The sequence below is a fragment of the Cyprinus carpio genome, chromosome A18 (genome assembly GCF_018340385.1).
Source record: "Cyprinus carpio isolate SPL01 chromosome A18, ASM1834038v1, whole genome shotgun sequence".
In the NCBI taxonomy this organism is placed as follows: Eukaryota; Metazoa; Chordata; class Actinopteri; order Cypriniformes; family Cyprinidae; genus Cyprinus; species Cyprinus carpio.
In genome coordinates this window covers 29011336-29025181 of record NC_056589.1, presented here as the reverse complement: position 1 = coordinate 29025181, position 13846 = coordinate 29011336, and the positions used below count along the sequence as shown (strand labels likewise).

The following is a 13846-nucleotide window of genomic DNA, read 5'->3' as shown; positions in this document are numbered from 1 at the left end:
GACAGACTCCTGTGGTTTTTTTATATGTGTGTATTTTTTTTATATATATTTACATTTATATATATTTATTTATATTTATATATATTTATTTATATATATGATAGGTAAAAATTGATAGCCTGAATGCACTGTAAGTCGCTTTGGATAAAAGTGTCTGCTAAATGCATAAATTTAAATTTTTATATATATATATATATATATTTTTTTTTTTATAATATATATATATAAATATAAAAAAAAATTAATCCAGTTTCGCTTATTGATTATACTGTTTCTTGGTTTAAAAAAAAAAAAAAAATCAACTCTTTATTTAAAGAGCACATTTAAAAACAGTTTTTAAAATCTACAACTTAAAAAAAAAAAAAACATGACATGAAATTAAATCTTATTCCAAAAATTATGATTTTATTCTACTTAATTAACAGTCTTTATAGTATCTAAAACAGAAGGTGGTTTATTACAGAGAACTCAGGCTGAATTTTCTAATACCGTATGCAGATGAGATGAGAAGAGTGAAAACAAAGACACACATGATGTCAAGAGAATTAAACACTGCTTTTATTCTGAGGTTGAACCAATACAGAAGAGCAAATGTAAGCGCACCAGAAACCTTTAGTGACGTCTTGTCAAGGTGATGGTATGAGCTCATTGGCTGTCCTGGCTGTAGACCACGCCCACCTGCCGCCGGGCTTCATCCATGATCTCAGCCAGCAGCGCAGAGTCTGCGTGAGACATGCGCGAGCTCTCCTTCAGACCTGCTCCGCACAACACAGTGAACACACAAGCACATCTGTTCACAAACGTGACATCTTGTGGTCGACGCTTAAATAACACAGCTCTGAAAAATATCTGCTGATTTGCAAAATAATAATAATAATTTAAACAAAAAGCTTAAAATAAAAATAATCATTATTATTACAATTATTAAAAATAATAATAATTATTATTATTATTATTATTTTATCTCACAATTTGGACTTTCATAAAAGTCTTCGGATGAGATATAAAAGTCAAAATGGTGAGATATAAATTTGCAATTAAGAGAAAAACTATAAAAAAGTAGCATATATTTTATTTTTATTCCATGGTCAAAAAAAAAAAAAAAAAACACAGAACTGTAAGATGCAAACTTAAAAAAAAAATTGCACAAAGAAATCGGATTTTATATATACTTATATTTATATATGATTTTATATCTCACAATTCTTGACTATTTTATTTTAATTATTTTATTTTTATTATTATTTTATTTTATAATTTTTGACTAATTTATAAAAAATGGAAAAGAAAAAAAAAAACGAAAAATAAAAAAAAGTTATTTAATTTTTTATCCATGGTGAAAAAAGACAACAAAAACAGAACTGCAAGATGTAAACTCAGAATTCAGAGGAAAAAAAAGTCAGAATTGCAAATATAAACCAAAAATTGCACCAACAAATCTGAATTTATATGAGTTTATATATCTTACAATTCTTGACTATTTTTATACAAACAAAAAAAAAAAGTCTGAATTGTGAGATACTGTAAAAAGTTACTTTTTTTTTAAAAAAAAAATTATTTACAGCATTTTTATCATGTGGCCGAAGCCTCCATAAATATTACCTAATTTGATGATGATCAAATCATTCAAATCCTAATTCAAAAATATAAATAAAAATAATATTTTAAATTATACATACGCATGTATCAGCTTTAATGCACAAACAAAAATAATAAAAGCAGTCAAATGTTAAAAGTTTTGGTTTCAATGACAAAAAAATTAAAATAAATCAATTTATATCATTTAAATTAAAATCTGCAAAAGACGTAAAAACAAGAGGGAAAACAGGCATAAAGATGTAAAATAATGTCATGCATGTGAAAACCGGCTGAGAACTGAACAAAACAATGTAATCTGGCTAAAGACAGGAGTCATGTGTGTGGTGTTTTCTGCTGATTAAAGGAGTATACAAGCGTGCAAATGATCGTAACAGCAAAAATGCATGCAAATATAACGCAAGAAACTAGTACTGGATTCCACTCAGCAGATATGATGCAAACCTCCCAGTCACGACCTGCTTCTCTTAACAGTGTGTGAAGTGTGTGTTGATCGTGTAGTTCTGCACCTGCGAGTAAGCAGCGCCGGACCTCCTCGGCCTCGTAACACATGCCGGTGCTGTTGATGAAGTTGAGCGGCAGAGCCGGCTCCGGCACCGGATACTGAGTCTCCACACCGTTCACCATCAGAGACGTCGGGCACCACATGTGAGCCGGGAACCTGATCAGCAAACACACCCCAAACATTCACTGCGCCTTTTCCTGAGAGCGCAACATGTGCAGCTGGACTGGTAAAGCACAGCGCTCGCAAACACACACAGCTAATGGGTTCGATTCCCAGGGAGCCCCGAATGCTTTATTTGTTTCTGTGGTTATATAAAATCTGATTCACACTGATGATGAATAAGACAAGCTCCAAACATTGAGAGACATATATTTTTTTAAGCGTGTTAAAATTAGTATTTAAATAATACATATTATTAAATAAAAATATTAAAATTAAATACATTTGCTTTCTAAAAATTAGCGTTGCTCTTCGGTCACTGCATTCTTTATTATTATTTTTATCCATCTATTTCCCTAAAGTTTTTTAAATCCATTAAATTTTAATATTCTGACATGCGAAGGACATTGAGATGCATTTTATGTCTATACAAAAAAATAAAAACAAAAAAAAGTATTATTATTAAATTTTTCTGATGCATCAGATACAGTCAATCAATCTAAATGGCTAATTTAATAATGCACTTAAAGACATCATTTTTTCAAGTTAGTTTTTAAAATTCTTATTTAAAACATGACATAACATTGCATTTATTTGGTTTTCAATCATTGGAAAAAAATTACATTTTTCCATTATTTTTATTAAATTATTTTTTTTATATTATATTTTTATTTATTTTAAAATATAATATAATAAAAATAACTTAATAAAAATAATTGAAAAATATATATATTTTTATTTGCATGATAATTAATAATTTATTATCATTTATTATATTATAAAATAAATATTTAAATATATATTAAATAAGAAAAATACTAACACTAATACATTTCCTAATTCAAGTAATTGTATTAAGTCTCTTTAGTCATTGTATTAAATTATTCCAATAATTTTTTATATCATTTTCTTTTGTCAAAACACAAACATATATATATATATATATATATATATATATATATATTATATATATATATATATATATATATATATATTTATTTATTTTTATTTATTTTTTACAAATGTTTTACATGTTATTCTTAGCAGTGAAGCACATTAAGGCACATTTTATGCATGAAAGGTGCAAATTGAAATTTAAAAACTCTATTATTATTATTATTATTATTATTATTAAAAGTGATGTGTGCTGCAGGCCTGCATCAGATCCAGTCAAAGCCACGCTGAATAAAAGCATCTGCCAAATGAAGCAGAATGTAAAAGTGAAAGTAATCTGAATGACCGTCACGAGTTGTTTGGGTGTATGTGATCTACCTTCAGCAGCAAGGCAATAATTTCACTTTAAAAAGCTGTGTTTAGTCAGCAGTTACAGTAATATATGATCAGATATTTACATTACATGAGTTGAGAATTCAAACAGAGCAGAGCGGCTGGAAGGGAAAGAGTCTTCACTGCAGCTGTTAGTGCTTTAACCCTGTCTAATAAACACAGACGCAGACGCAGCACACTGACGTTAGAGAGATTCATCAGACCTTGATGGTGCCTTTCGTCCCGACGATTATGACTTCGTTTCGGAAGCTCGGCGGGTGATTTGTGCAGGTGCAGACGGCCAATCGGTTGCCCAGAGAACTTCAGCGTGACGACCAGCGCTTCATCCACACCTGAGAATAACCCACAAACTGGGAAATAAAGACTTCATTTCTGATTTCAAAGAACGTTGAGTGTGATTACATAAAACCAAATATTACACAGTATCTGATTCACACTGATGATAAATCAGACGAAGCTCCAGCTTTCAAGCTGAAATTAATTTTTTACATAACATTAAACTAAAATATTACAATTAAATAAATAAATGGATTGTTAAGTGTCTTAATGTAGTGTATTCAGTTTTTTTTATTATTATTATTGTAATATATATATTTTTTTGAATGCTTTAAATGTTATTCTGATTCTGACCTATGTTAAATGAGCCCACCATAAAGCTAACACGCAACACACCATAAACAACAAGACCACATGAACTCAAAGGCTGTCCTGGCTGTAGACCACGCCCACCTGCCGCCGGGCTTCATCCATGATCTCAGCCAGCAGCGCAGAGTCTGCGTGAGACATGCGCGAGCTCTCCTTCAGACCTGCTCCGCACAACACAGTGAACACACAAGCCCATCTGTTCACAAACGTGACATCTTGTGGTCGATTCTTAAATAACACAGCTCTGAAAAATCTCTGATGATTTGCAAAATAATAATAATAATTTAAACAAAAAGCTTAATATTTATGGAAGCCTGTTTTTGCCATTGGTTAAAAATAATGATAATTATCTCACAATTTGGACTTTCATAAAAGTCTTCGGATGAGATATAAAAGTCAAAATGGTGAGATATAAATTTGCAATTAAGAGAAAAAACTATAAAAAAGTAGCATATATTTTTTTTTATTCCATGGTCAAAAAAAAAAAAAAAAAACAACTGTAAGATGCAAACTTAAAAAAAAAAATTGCACAAAGAAATCAGATTTTACATATATTTATATATGATTTTATATCTCACAATTCTTGACTATTTTATTTTAATTATTTTATTTTTATTATTATTTTATTTTATAATTTTTGACTAATTTATAAAAAATGGAAAAGAAAAAAGTTATTTAATTTTTTATTCCATGGTGAAAAAAGACAACAAAAACAGAACTGCAAGATGTAAACTCAGAATTCAGAGGAAAAAAAAGTCAGAATTGCAAATATAAACCAAAAATTGCACCAACAAATCTGAATTTATATGAGTTTATATATCTTACATGCGGGGCAATTCTTGACTATTTTTATACAAACAAAAAAACAAAAGTCCTGGAATTGTGCGAAGATACTGTAAAAAGTTACTTTTTTTTTAGTTATTTACAGCATTTTTTTATCATGTGGCCGAAAAGCGTCCATAAAATATTACCTAATTTGATGATGCATCAAATCAGGTCAAATCCTAATTCAAAAATATCAATAAAAAATAATATTTTAAATTATACATACGCATGTATCAGCTTTAATGCACAAACAAAAATAATAAAAGCAGTCAAATGTTAAAAGTTTTGGTTTCAATGACAAAAAAATTAAAATAAATCAATTTATATCATTTAAATTAAAATCTGCAAAAGACGTAAAACAAGAGGAAATCAGGCATAAAGATGTAAAATAATGTCATGCATGTGAAAACCTGCTGAGAACTGAAGAAAACAATGTAATCTGGCTAAAGACAGAAGTCATGTTTGTGGTGTTTTCTGCTGATTAAAGGAGTATACAAGCGTGCAAATGATCGTAACAGCAAAAATGCATGCAAATGTAACGCAAGAAACTAGTACTGGATTCCACTCAGCAGATATGATGCAAACCTCCCAGTCACGACCTGCTTCTGTCTTAAGTGTGTGAAGTTGTGTGTGTTGATCGTGTAGTTCTGCACCTGCGAGGGAAGCAGCGCCGGACCCTCCTCGGCCTCGTAACACATGCCGGTGCTGTTGATGAAGTTGAGCGGCAGAGCCGGCTCCGGCACCGGATACTGAGTCTCCACACCGTTCACCATCAGAGACGTCGGGCACCACATGTGAGCCGGAACCTGATCAGCAAACACACCCCAAACATTCACCACCTTTTCCTGAGAGTGCAACATGTGCAGCTTGACTGGTAAAGCACAGCGCTCGCAACACACAGCTAATGGGTTCGATTCCCAGGGAGCCCCGAATGCTTTATTTGTTTCTGTGGTTATATAAAATCTGATTCACACTGATGATGAATAAGACAAGCTCCAAACATTGATAGACATATATTTTTTTTAAGTTAGTTAAAATTAGTATTTAAATAATTACATATTATTAAATAAAAATATTAAAATTAAATACATTTGCTTTCTAAAATTAGCGTTGCTCTTCGGTCACTGCATTCTTTTATTATTTTTTATCCATCTATTTCCCTAAAGTTTTTTAAATCCATTAAATTTTAATATTCTGACCTGCGAAGGACATTGAGATGCATTTATGTCCTATACAAAAAAATAAAAACAAAAAAAAGTATTATTATTAAATTTTTCTGATGCATCAGATACAGTCAATCAATCTAAATGGCTAATTTAATAATGCACTTAAAGACATCATTTTTTTCAAGTTAGTTTTTAAATTCTTATTTAAAAACATGACCTAACATTCCATTTATTTGGTTTTCAATCATTGCAAAAAAATTACATTTTTCCATTATTTTTTATTAAATTATTTTTTTTTATATTATATTTTTGTATTATTTTTAAAATATAATATAATAAAAATAACTTAATAAAAATAATGGAAAAATATATATATTTTTATTTGCATGATAAATTAATAATTGATTATCATTTATTATATTATAAATAAATATTTAAATATATATTAAATAGAAGAAAATACTAACACTAATACATTTTGCCTAATTCAAGTAATTGTATTAAGTCTCTTTATCATTGTATTAAATTATTCCAATAATTTTTTAATATATATATATATATATAAACACAAACATATATATATATATATATATATATATATATATATATATATATATATATATATATATATATATATGTATTTATTTTTATTTATTTTCTACAAATGTGTTACATGTTATTCTTAGCAGTGAAGCACATTAAGGCACATTTATGCATTGAAAGGTGCAAATTGAAATTTAAAAAACTCTATTATTATTATTATTATTATTATTATTAAAAGTGATGTGTGCTGCAGGCCTGCATCAGATCCAGTCAAAGCCACGCTGAATAAAAGCATCTGCCAAATGAAGGAATGTAAAAGTGAATAATCTGAATGACCGTCACGAGTTGTTTGGGTGTATGTGATCTACATTTAGCAGCAAGGCAATAATTTCACTTTAAAAGCTGTGTTAGTCAGCAGTTACAGTAATATATGATCAGATATTTACATTACATGAGCTGAGAATTCAAACAGAGCAGAGCGGCTGGAAGGGAAAGAGTCTTCACTGCAGCTGTTAGTGCTTTAATAAACACAGACGCAGCACACTGACGTTACAGAGATTCATCAGACCTTGATGGTGCCTTTCGTCCCGACGATTACGACTTCGTTCGGAAGCTCGGCGGTGATTGTGCAGGTGCAGACGGCCAATCGGTGCCCAGAGAACTTCAGCGTGACGACCATCGCTTCATCCACACCTGAGAATAACCCACAAACTGGGAAATAAAGACTTCATTTCTGATTTCAAAGAACGTTGAGTGTGATTACATAAAACCAAATATTACACAGTATCTGATTCACACTGATGATAAATCAGACGAGCTCCAGCTTTCAAGCTGAAATTAATTTATTACATAACATTAAACTAAAATATTACAATTAAATAAATACATGGATTTTAAGTGTCTTAAGTTAGTGTATTCAGTTTTTTTATTATTATTATTTGTAATATATATATTTTTTTGAATGCTTTAAATGTTGTTATTCTGACCTATGAAGCACATTGAGCTGTATGACAGGTATTTTACAAATAACTGTTTTTATAATATTAATAATATTATTATATTAATTATTATAATGTTCTTAAACAGATATAAAATGTATCATTATATTTATTATTGAAATGTTATACAGATTAAAAAAATATATAATTATTATTATTAATATAATCAAAATATAATGCTACACAGATTTAAATAAAAATGATTATTATTAATATGAATTATTATTAATACAATCAAAATATCATTCTACACAGAATTAAAAAAATATTACTATTATTAATATTATTATTTAAATTATATGTTTGAAAATTTCCATTATTATTATTATTATTAATACAATCAAAATATTATTCTACATAGAATTAAAAAATATATTATTATTAATATTATTATTGAAATAATATGTTTGAAATTTTCCATTATTATTATCATTATTATCGAAATATTATGCTACACAGATTAAAAAAAAATATTATTATTAATATTAATTATTATTAATACAATCAAAATATTATTCTACACAGAATTAAAAAAAATATTATTATTAATATTATTATTTAAATTATGTTTAAAATTTTCCATTACTATTATTATAATCGAAATATTATGCAACACAGATTTAAAAAATATTATTATTATTATTATTAATATTAATTATTATTATTAATACAACCAAAATATTATTCTACACAGAATTTAAAAAAATATTATTACTATTAATAATATTATTGAAATTATGTTATGTTCCCAGCAGGGCTGCATCTCATACAGACACAGTAAATCAGTGTATACTGTATGTCTAATGTAGTAATATCTGTAATATCCTGTGAGTGTGTTGAGTACCAGTGTCCAGACAGACTCCCGTCGCTTGAATGCTCTCTGGTTTTTCTCCGTTGAACACCATGAGCACAAACTGCAGGCAGTAGACGCCGATGTCGAGCAGCGCTCCTCCTCCCAGATCCTTCCGCACGGCGCGGGGCACATGTGTGAGAGGAGCGCCGAACTCCGCTCGCACCACCTTCACCTCGCCCACCTCGCCCCGCGACAGCAGCCGGCTGATCTCCACGGAGACCGGGAAGAAACGCGTCCAGACGGCCTGCGCGGGACAGACAGAAAACATGAGCATCATACTGACAAACAATCATTTATATCTAATATAATACAGCAGGATTCTAATTATTGCACTGATTTAGGATTTAGGACGGACTGATTAAAACTGTTTTATTTCAGCTCGTTGCCAAAACAGCATTTCTCATTTTCATTTTAACGATGTACTAATGAAAACTGAAATAAAAATGAATAAAACTATATAGACATATGAAGAAAAGAAAAACACAACACAACAAAATTATTAAAACAGAAAATACAAAAATAAAAACACATTCTAAATATTAATAAGAACTATAATAGTATCTCACTGATGGGATTAGTAAAAATGTTTTTGAAAGAAGTCTGTTCTGCTCATCAAGGCTGCATTTATTTGATCAGCAAAAATGTGAAATATTATTAGAATATAAAATATCTGTTTTCTCTGTGAATATGTGTTAAACTGTAATTTATTTCTGTGATGTGCAGCTGTATTTTCAGCATCATTACTCCAGTCTTCAGTGTCACATGATCTTCAGAAATCATTCTAATATACTGATTTACTGCTCGAGAAACATTTCTGATTATTAACAATGTAGAAAACATTTAAATTTTTTGCGAAAACTGATAAATCTTATTTTTCAGGATTCACAGAAAGTTCAAAAGAACAGCATTTATTAGAAACAGAAATCTTTCGTAAATTTATAAATGTCTTGACTGTCACTTTTGATCAATTTAATGCGTCCTTCATGACTAAAAGTCTATTTTAATATTGTTTAAAAAAAACTATTATGTATATTAAGCATTAGCCGCTCTCCTCTAGATATCAGTATCTCCATCAGTTATTAAAAATTAATATTTGTTCAACACTACTTTGCCGTTGTCAGTTTCTCATGAATTATTGTTTCAGCACAATATCCTTCCTTTCTGCATTTACATTGTTTTGTGTCAGTCTCGAAAGCCTTTGAAACAGTAAATATAGTCAGTGATTTAAAATAAAGAGAGATATCTTAGAGATATTGTCACATTACACACTCCTGATTAAAAGTCTGGACTCAGTACATTTTCTTTTCTTTCTTCCTTCAAAAGAAATTAATACTTTACTTCAGCAGGGTTATGTTAAATTGATACAGAAGTGACAGGACAGAGGTTTCTAATGTTACAAAAGATTTCCGTTTGGAGTGAAGTCATGCATGACCTCCATGAGGAAGACGTGGTTCTTCTGGGCCGAGGCGATCAGCTCCTGGACCTCCTTCAGGTTCATGGCCAGAGGTTTCTCACAGAGAACGTTCTTCTGAGCGTTCATGAAGAGAACGCCCACGGACAGATGATGAGGGTGGATGGTGCCCACGTACACCACGTCTGAAACACAGACGCAGCCAGAACTCACTCAGCCATCAGCTGCATGTACAGTATTTCACGCTTCTCCTCCTTCTCTGTAGTACAGCTCCGCGGGAAAAAGATCAGTTGCAACTTTTTATCTCAGAATTAACTGCAAGAAGAGAACTCCAAAAAAAGACGACAAAGTTCTGAGATACAAAGTTGCAACGGTCTTTTTTATTTTTGCGGTTCTCGGTGTAAACAGGCTTCCGTCGTTTTCTCACAGGATTCCATAAAACAACAAAAACAAAAAAAGATCTGGAACATAAGTCATAATCTCCAGTAGGACTATTGTGATTATTTAAAGAAAAGAAAATATAAAGAAAAAAATATATAAAACTTTGCTGATTCCATTAAATATTAGTAAGACATTATAATAATAAAACTCTGATAAAGCTCTGGAAAAAGATATCTAATAGAATCAAATAAATAATAATAACAAAAAATAAAACTGTTGGAATTAATATGTAATATTAATATTAAAAAAATTAAATATTATTGCTATTTAAAATACTGGTTTTCTGTTTTAATATACTTTAAAATATAATTTATTTCTGTGATGCGCAAAAAAAAAACTGTTGGAATTAATCTGGAAGCTTAAAAAATATCAATTGTGATTTTTTCAGACAATTCATACTTTTATTTAGAAAACTCTGAATTTTTGAATTATGAAATGAAATATAAACTCAGAATTCGGACTTTTTTCTTGCAATTCCAAGTTTAGCCTACATCTGGCAATTCTCTGTTTATATCACACAATTCTATACTTTTTCTCAGAATTCTCAGTTTATGTCTCAGATTTAGTTTTTTTTATGCCATGGAATAAAAAAAAAAATAACAAAAAAAGGTAATTGTGATTTTTAATTTTTTTTTCAATTATGACTTTTTTCTTTATTTTTATTTTTTCTTCAATTACGAGAAAAAAGTCAGAATTGTGAGACAAAGATTATTATTAATTTCAATTGGCTTCCATAAATGTTAGTTAATCAAGCGGGTTCTTATAGAATTATGAATCACGTTCCTTGAGACTCTGTTGAGAGTCAGCAGGAGAGCAGATGAAGCTGTTCTGAGATCAGTGTAAAGTCTCACCGATCTCTGGGTCTTTGGCCAGATCCTCGTAGCTGCCGTATGCGCGCGGGACGCTGTGTCTCTGAGCAAACTCCTGCGCGTGCTTCAGGTCACGCGCCGCCACCGCCACCACCTGACATCCACACAGAAAATATCACTTTATCCTTCTTAGAAGAATAATAATACCAGATTTTTTTGTTTCGTGTAAATCTGTTTATTCTTGTGCGTAATTAAATGCTGTATTATACACTGCTGTTTAGAAGTTTGGGATCGGTGAGATCTGTGATGTTTTTAATCAAGGCTGCATTTATTTGACCAAAAATACAGAAAAAAAACCTGAAATATTATTGCAATTTAAAATACTGGTTTTCTGTTTTAATATACTTTAAACTGTAATTTATTTCTGTGATGTGCAGCTGTATTTTCAGCATCATTACTCCAGTCTTCAGTGTCACATGATCTTCAGAAATCATTCTAATATGATGATTTATTAAGTTTTGCTGCTTAATATTTTTTTTGGAACCTGGGATAGTTTTTTCAGAATTATTTGATGAATAAGGTTAAAAAGAACAATGTTTATTTAAAATAGAAATTTCTTCTGAATATATAAATCTATATTATCACAACCTTGCTGAATAATAGAAAAAAATAAAAAAATACTGACCCCAAAATTTTGAATGGTAGTGTATACAAAATATTTGTTTTGAATAAATGCTGTTCTTTTTAATGTAAGAATCCTGAAAAATATGAAGCAGCAAACCGTTTCCAATACTGATAATAAATCATCATATAAGAATGATTTCTGAAGATCATGTGACATTGAAGACTGCAGTAATGATGCTGAAAATACAGCTGCGCATCACAGATATAAATTACAGTTTAAAGTATATTAAAATAGAAAATACAAAACCATTTCACAATTTTAGTTTTTTTTTATTTATTTATTTATTTTTTGGTCAAATAAATGCAGACTTGATGAGCAGAAGAGACTTCTTTTAAAAAAACCATAAAAAATAATCCTGACCCCAAACTTCTGACCAGCAGTGTGTGTGTGTGTGTGTGTAACAATGTGTGTGTTTTATGTAAGCACATTGCAGTACCGATGTTGGCCAGATCTCAGTGGTGTCGCTGTTTCCCCGCCGCTCTGTAAAACTTCCTGATTCAGCTGTGCGACTTGCTCACATTCAGCAGATCATAGAAAGTTTGTGAAATGCGTCTTAAAGTGTCTTATGCATGAGACTCGGTGCGTGTCAGGTGTGTGTCTGTGGTCTGTATCATCAGTAGTAACTCTGTTATCACGCTCATTCGGTGCGCGTGTGTGTTTAAAGTGTCCTGAAGTCTCTCTCGAGCGCTTTTCTCATGTCAGCACGTGTGTTTGGGCTCTTTACCTGGTGATCTTCTGCTCGCAGAGTCTTCAGTGCCACTGTGAAGTCATGACTGATTTTCCCAGCGCTGCAGATTCCCCACCTGATCACCATGATGGCGTCTATCTGTGTGTGTGTGTGTGTGTGTGTAAGAACCAGCAGATGGTGACAAACACTGTGCAGCATATCCTCTATACTGCCTTCTACTGGTTTTGTAGTATATGAAAGTGAAAGAAAATAATAAACAACAATCAGTGTTTGAAACAGTATCACGCAACACTGTCGTCTGTGCTGGAAGATTCATCTGAACCCATTCAGACACAAAACACAGGACCCTGTTTATTTATACTCTAAATGCTGCCAGTTATTTAAAGTTATTCAAAATGTCCATTGGTTCTGAAGAGCAGCACAACCCAAGTAATTATACTTAAAAAAATAAAATCATGTATTTAAAAGGTAGCCATAAATGATAATCAATGAATACATAAATAAATTCATGAACAAATATAAGATATTTATAATGCAAATTGGTTCTGAAGAGTAGCATAAATTCTGTATTTAAAATGTAGCCAAAAACATAATTTTTTGTCAAATAAAAAACTTAGTAAAATTGGTTCTAAAGAGTAGCAAAACCCAAGTAATTATACTTATATTAAAAAAAAAAATCCTGTATTTAAAATATAGCGATAAAACAATTTTTAGTCAAATAAAAAAGTTAGTAAAATTGGTTCTGAAGAGTAAAGAAAACCCAGATAATTAAACATATTAATTTATTTTAGTTGGTTTGTTTAAAGATTTAATCCTGTAATATAAATGTAGCCATAAATGATAATCAATGAAAACATAAATAAATATTTTTCATTTATTATTTATAATGCTCTTTGGCTTTAAAGAGTAGCAAAACCCAGTTAATTATACAGTTTTTTTAAGAAAGCTTTAATCTTGTACTCTAAAAGACGTATTTATTTTAAAAATCAAGTTAAAATGTTATGTATTTGTGGAAGTGTTTTTTTTTTTTTTCTTTTCAAGAACATTTTAAATAATTATAAATTAATGCAAAAATTGCATTGTAGATTTGCATTGTGTGTGTCTCAATACCTTCAAACCTGCGGCATTTATTGAGCAGCGCTCGGCTCAGACCGGCGTTAGAAAGAAGAAAATCACGCTTCATGGCTGTGATGTAAAACTAAAGGCTGCTGGCTATTAAATGAAAAATCATTTGT

At 30.3% G+C, this 13846-nt stretch overlaps 2 protein-coding genes across 2 annotated transcripts; both read right to left on the bottom strand.

Moving 5' to 3' along the window:
- Positions 1-536: 536 nt before the first annotated feature.
- Positions 537-3761, bottom strand: dhdh.2 (dihydrodiol dehydrogenase, tandem duplicate 2). Its single transcript, XM_042775744.1, has 3 exons — positions 3751-3761; positions 2106-2257; positions 537-755 (listed from the first exon to the last, which is right to left on the bottom strand). Exons 2-3 carry the CDS (start codon positions 2242-2244, stop codon positions 646-648), a joined length of 249 nt encoding a protein of 82 aa, XP_042631678.1. The 5' UTR covers positions 2245-2257; positions 3751-3761; the 3' UTR covers positions 537-645.
- A 482-nt stretch (positions 3762-4243) lies between these two features.
- LOC122133932 (trans-1,2-dihydrobenzene-1,2-diol dehydrogenase-like) lies at positions 4244-12802 on the bottom strand. The gene is made up of 7 exons (XM_042775849.1): positions 12648-12802; positions 11281-11392; positions 10010-10173; positions 8569-8821; positions 7295-7419; positions 5603-5823; positions 4244-4388 (listed from the first exon to the last, which is right to left on the bottom strand). The coding sequence occupies exons 1-7, from the start codon at positions 12735-12737 to the stop codon at positions 4244-4246; spliced, it is 1110 nt and encodes a 369-aa protein (XP_042631783.1). The 5' UTR covers positions 12738-12802.
- Between the last annotated feature and the right edge of the window lie 1044 nt (positions 12803-13846).

Excerpts from the sequence above, each read along its gene's own strand:
- dhdh.2 (XM_042775744.1), bottom strand. The coding sequence starts at position 2,244 with ATGTGGTGCCCGACGTCTCTGATGGTGAACGGTGTGGAGACTCAGTAT. Across the intron at positions 756-2,105 it reads CCGGCGCTGCTTACTCGCAG|GTCTGAAGGAGAGCTCGCGC; the intron begins GTGCAGAACTAC and ends TGTGCGGAGCAG.
- LOC122133932 (XM_042775849.1), bottom strand. The coding sequence starts at position 12,737 with ATGGTGATCAGGTGGGGAATCTGCAGCGCTGGGAAAATCAGTCATGAC. Across the intron at positions 11,393-12,647 it reads TGCGAGCAGAAGATCACCAG|GTGGTGGCGGTGGCGGCGCG; the intron begins GTAAAGAGCCCA and ends TGTGGATGTCAG. Across the intron at positions 4,389-5,602 it reads AAGCAGGTCGTGACTGGGAG|ATGGGCTTGTGTGTTCACTG; the intron begins GTTTGCATCATA and ends GTTTGTGAACAG.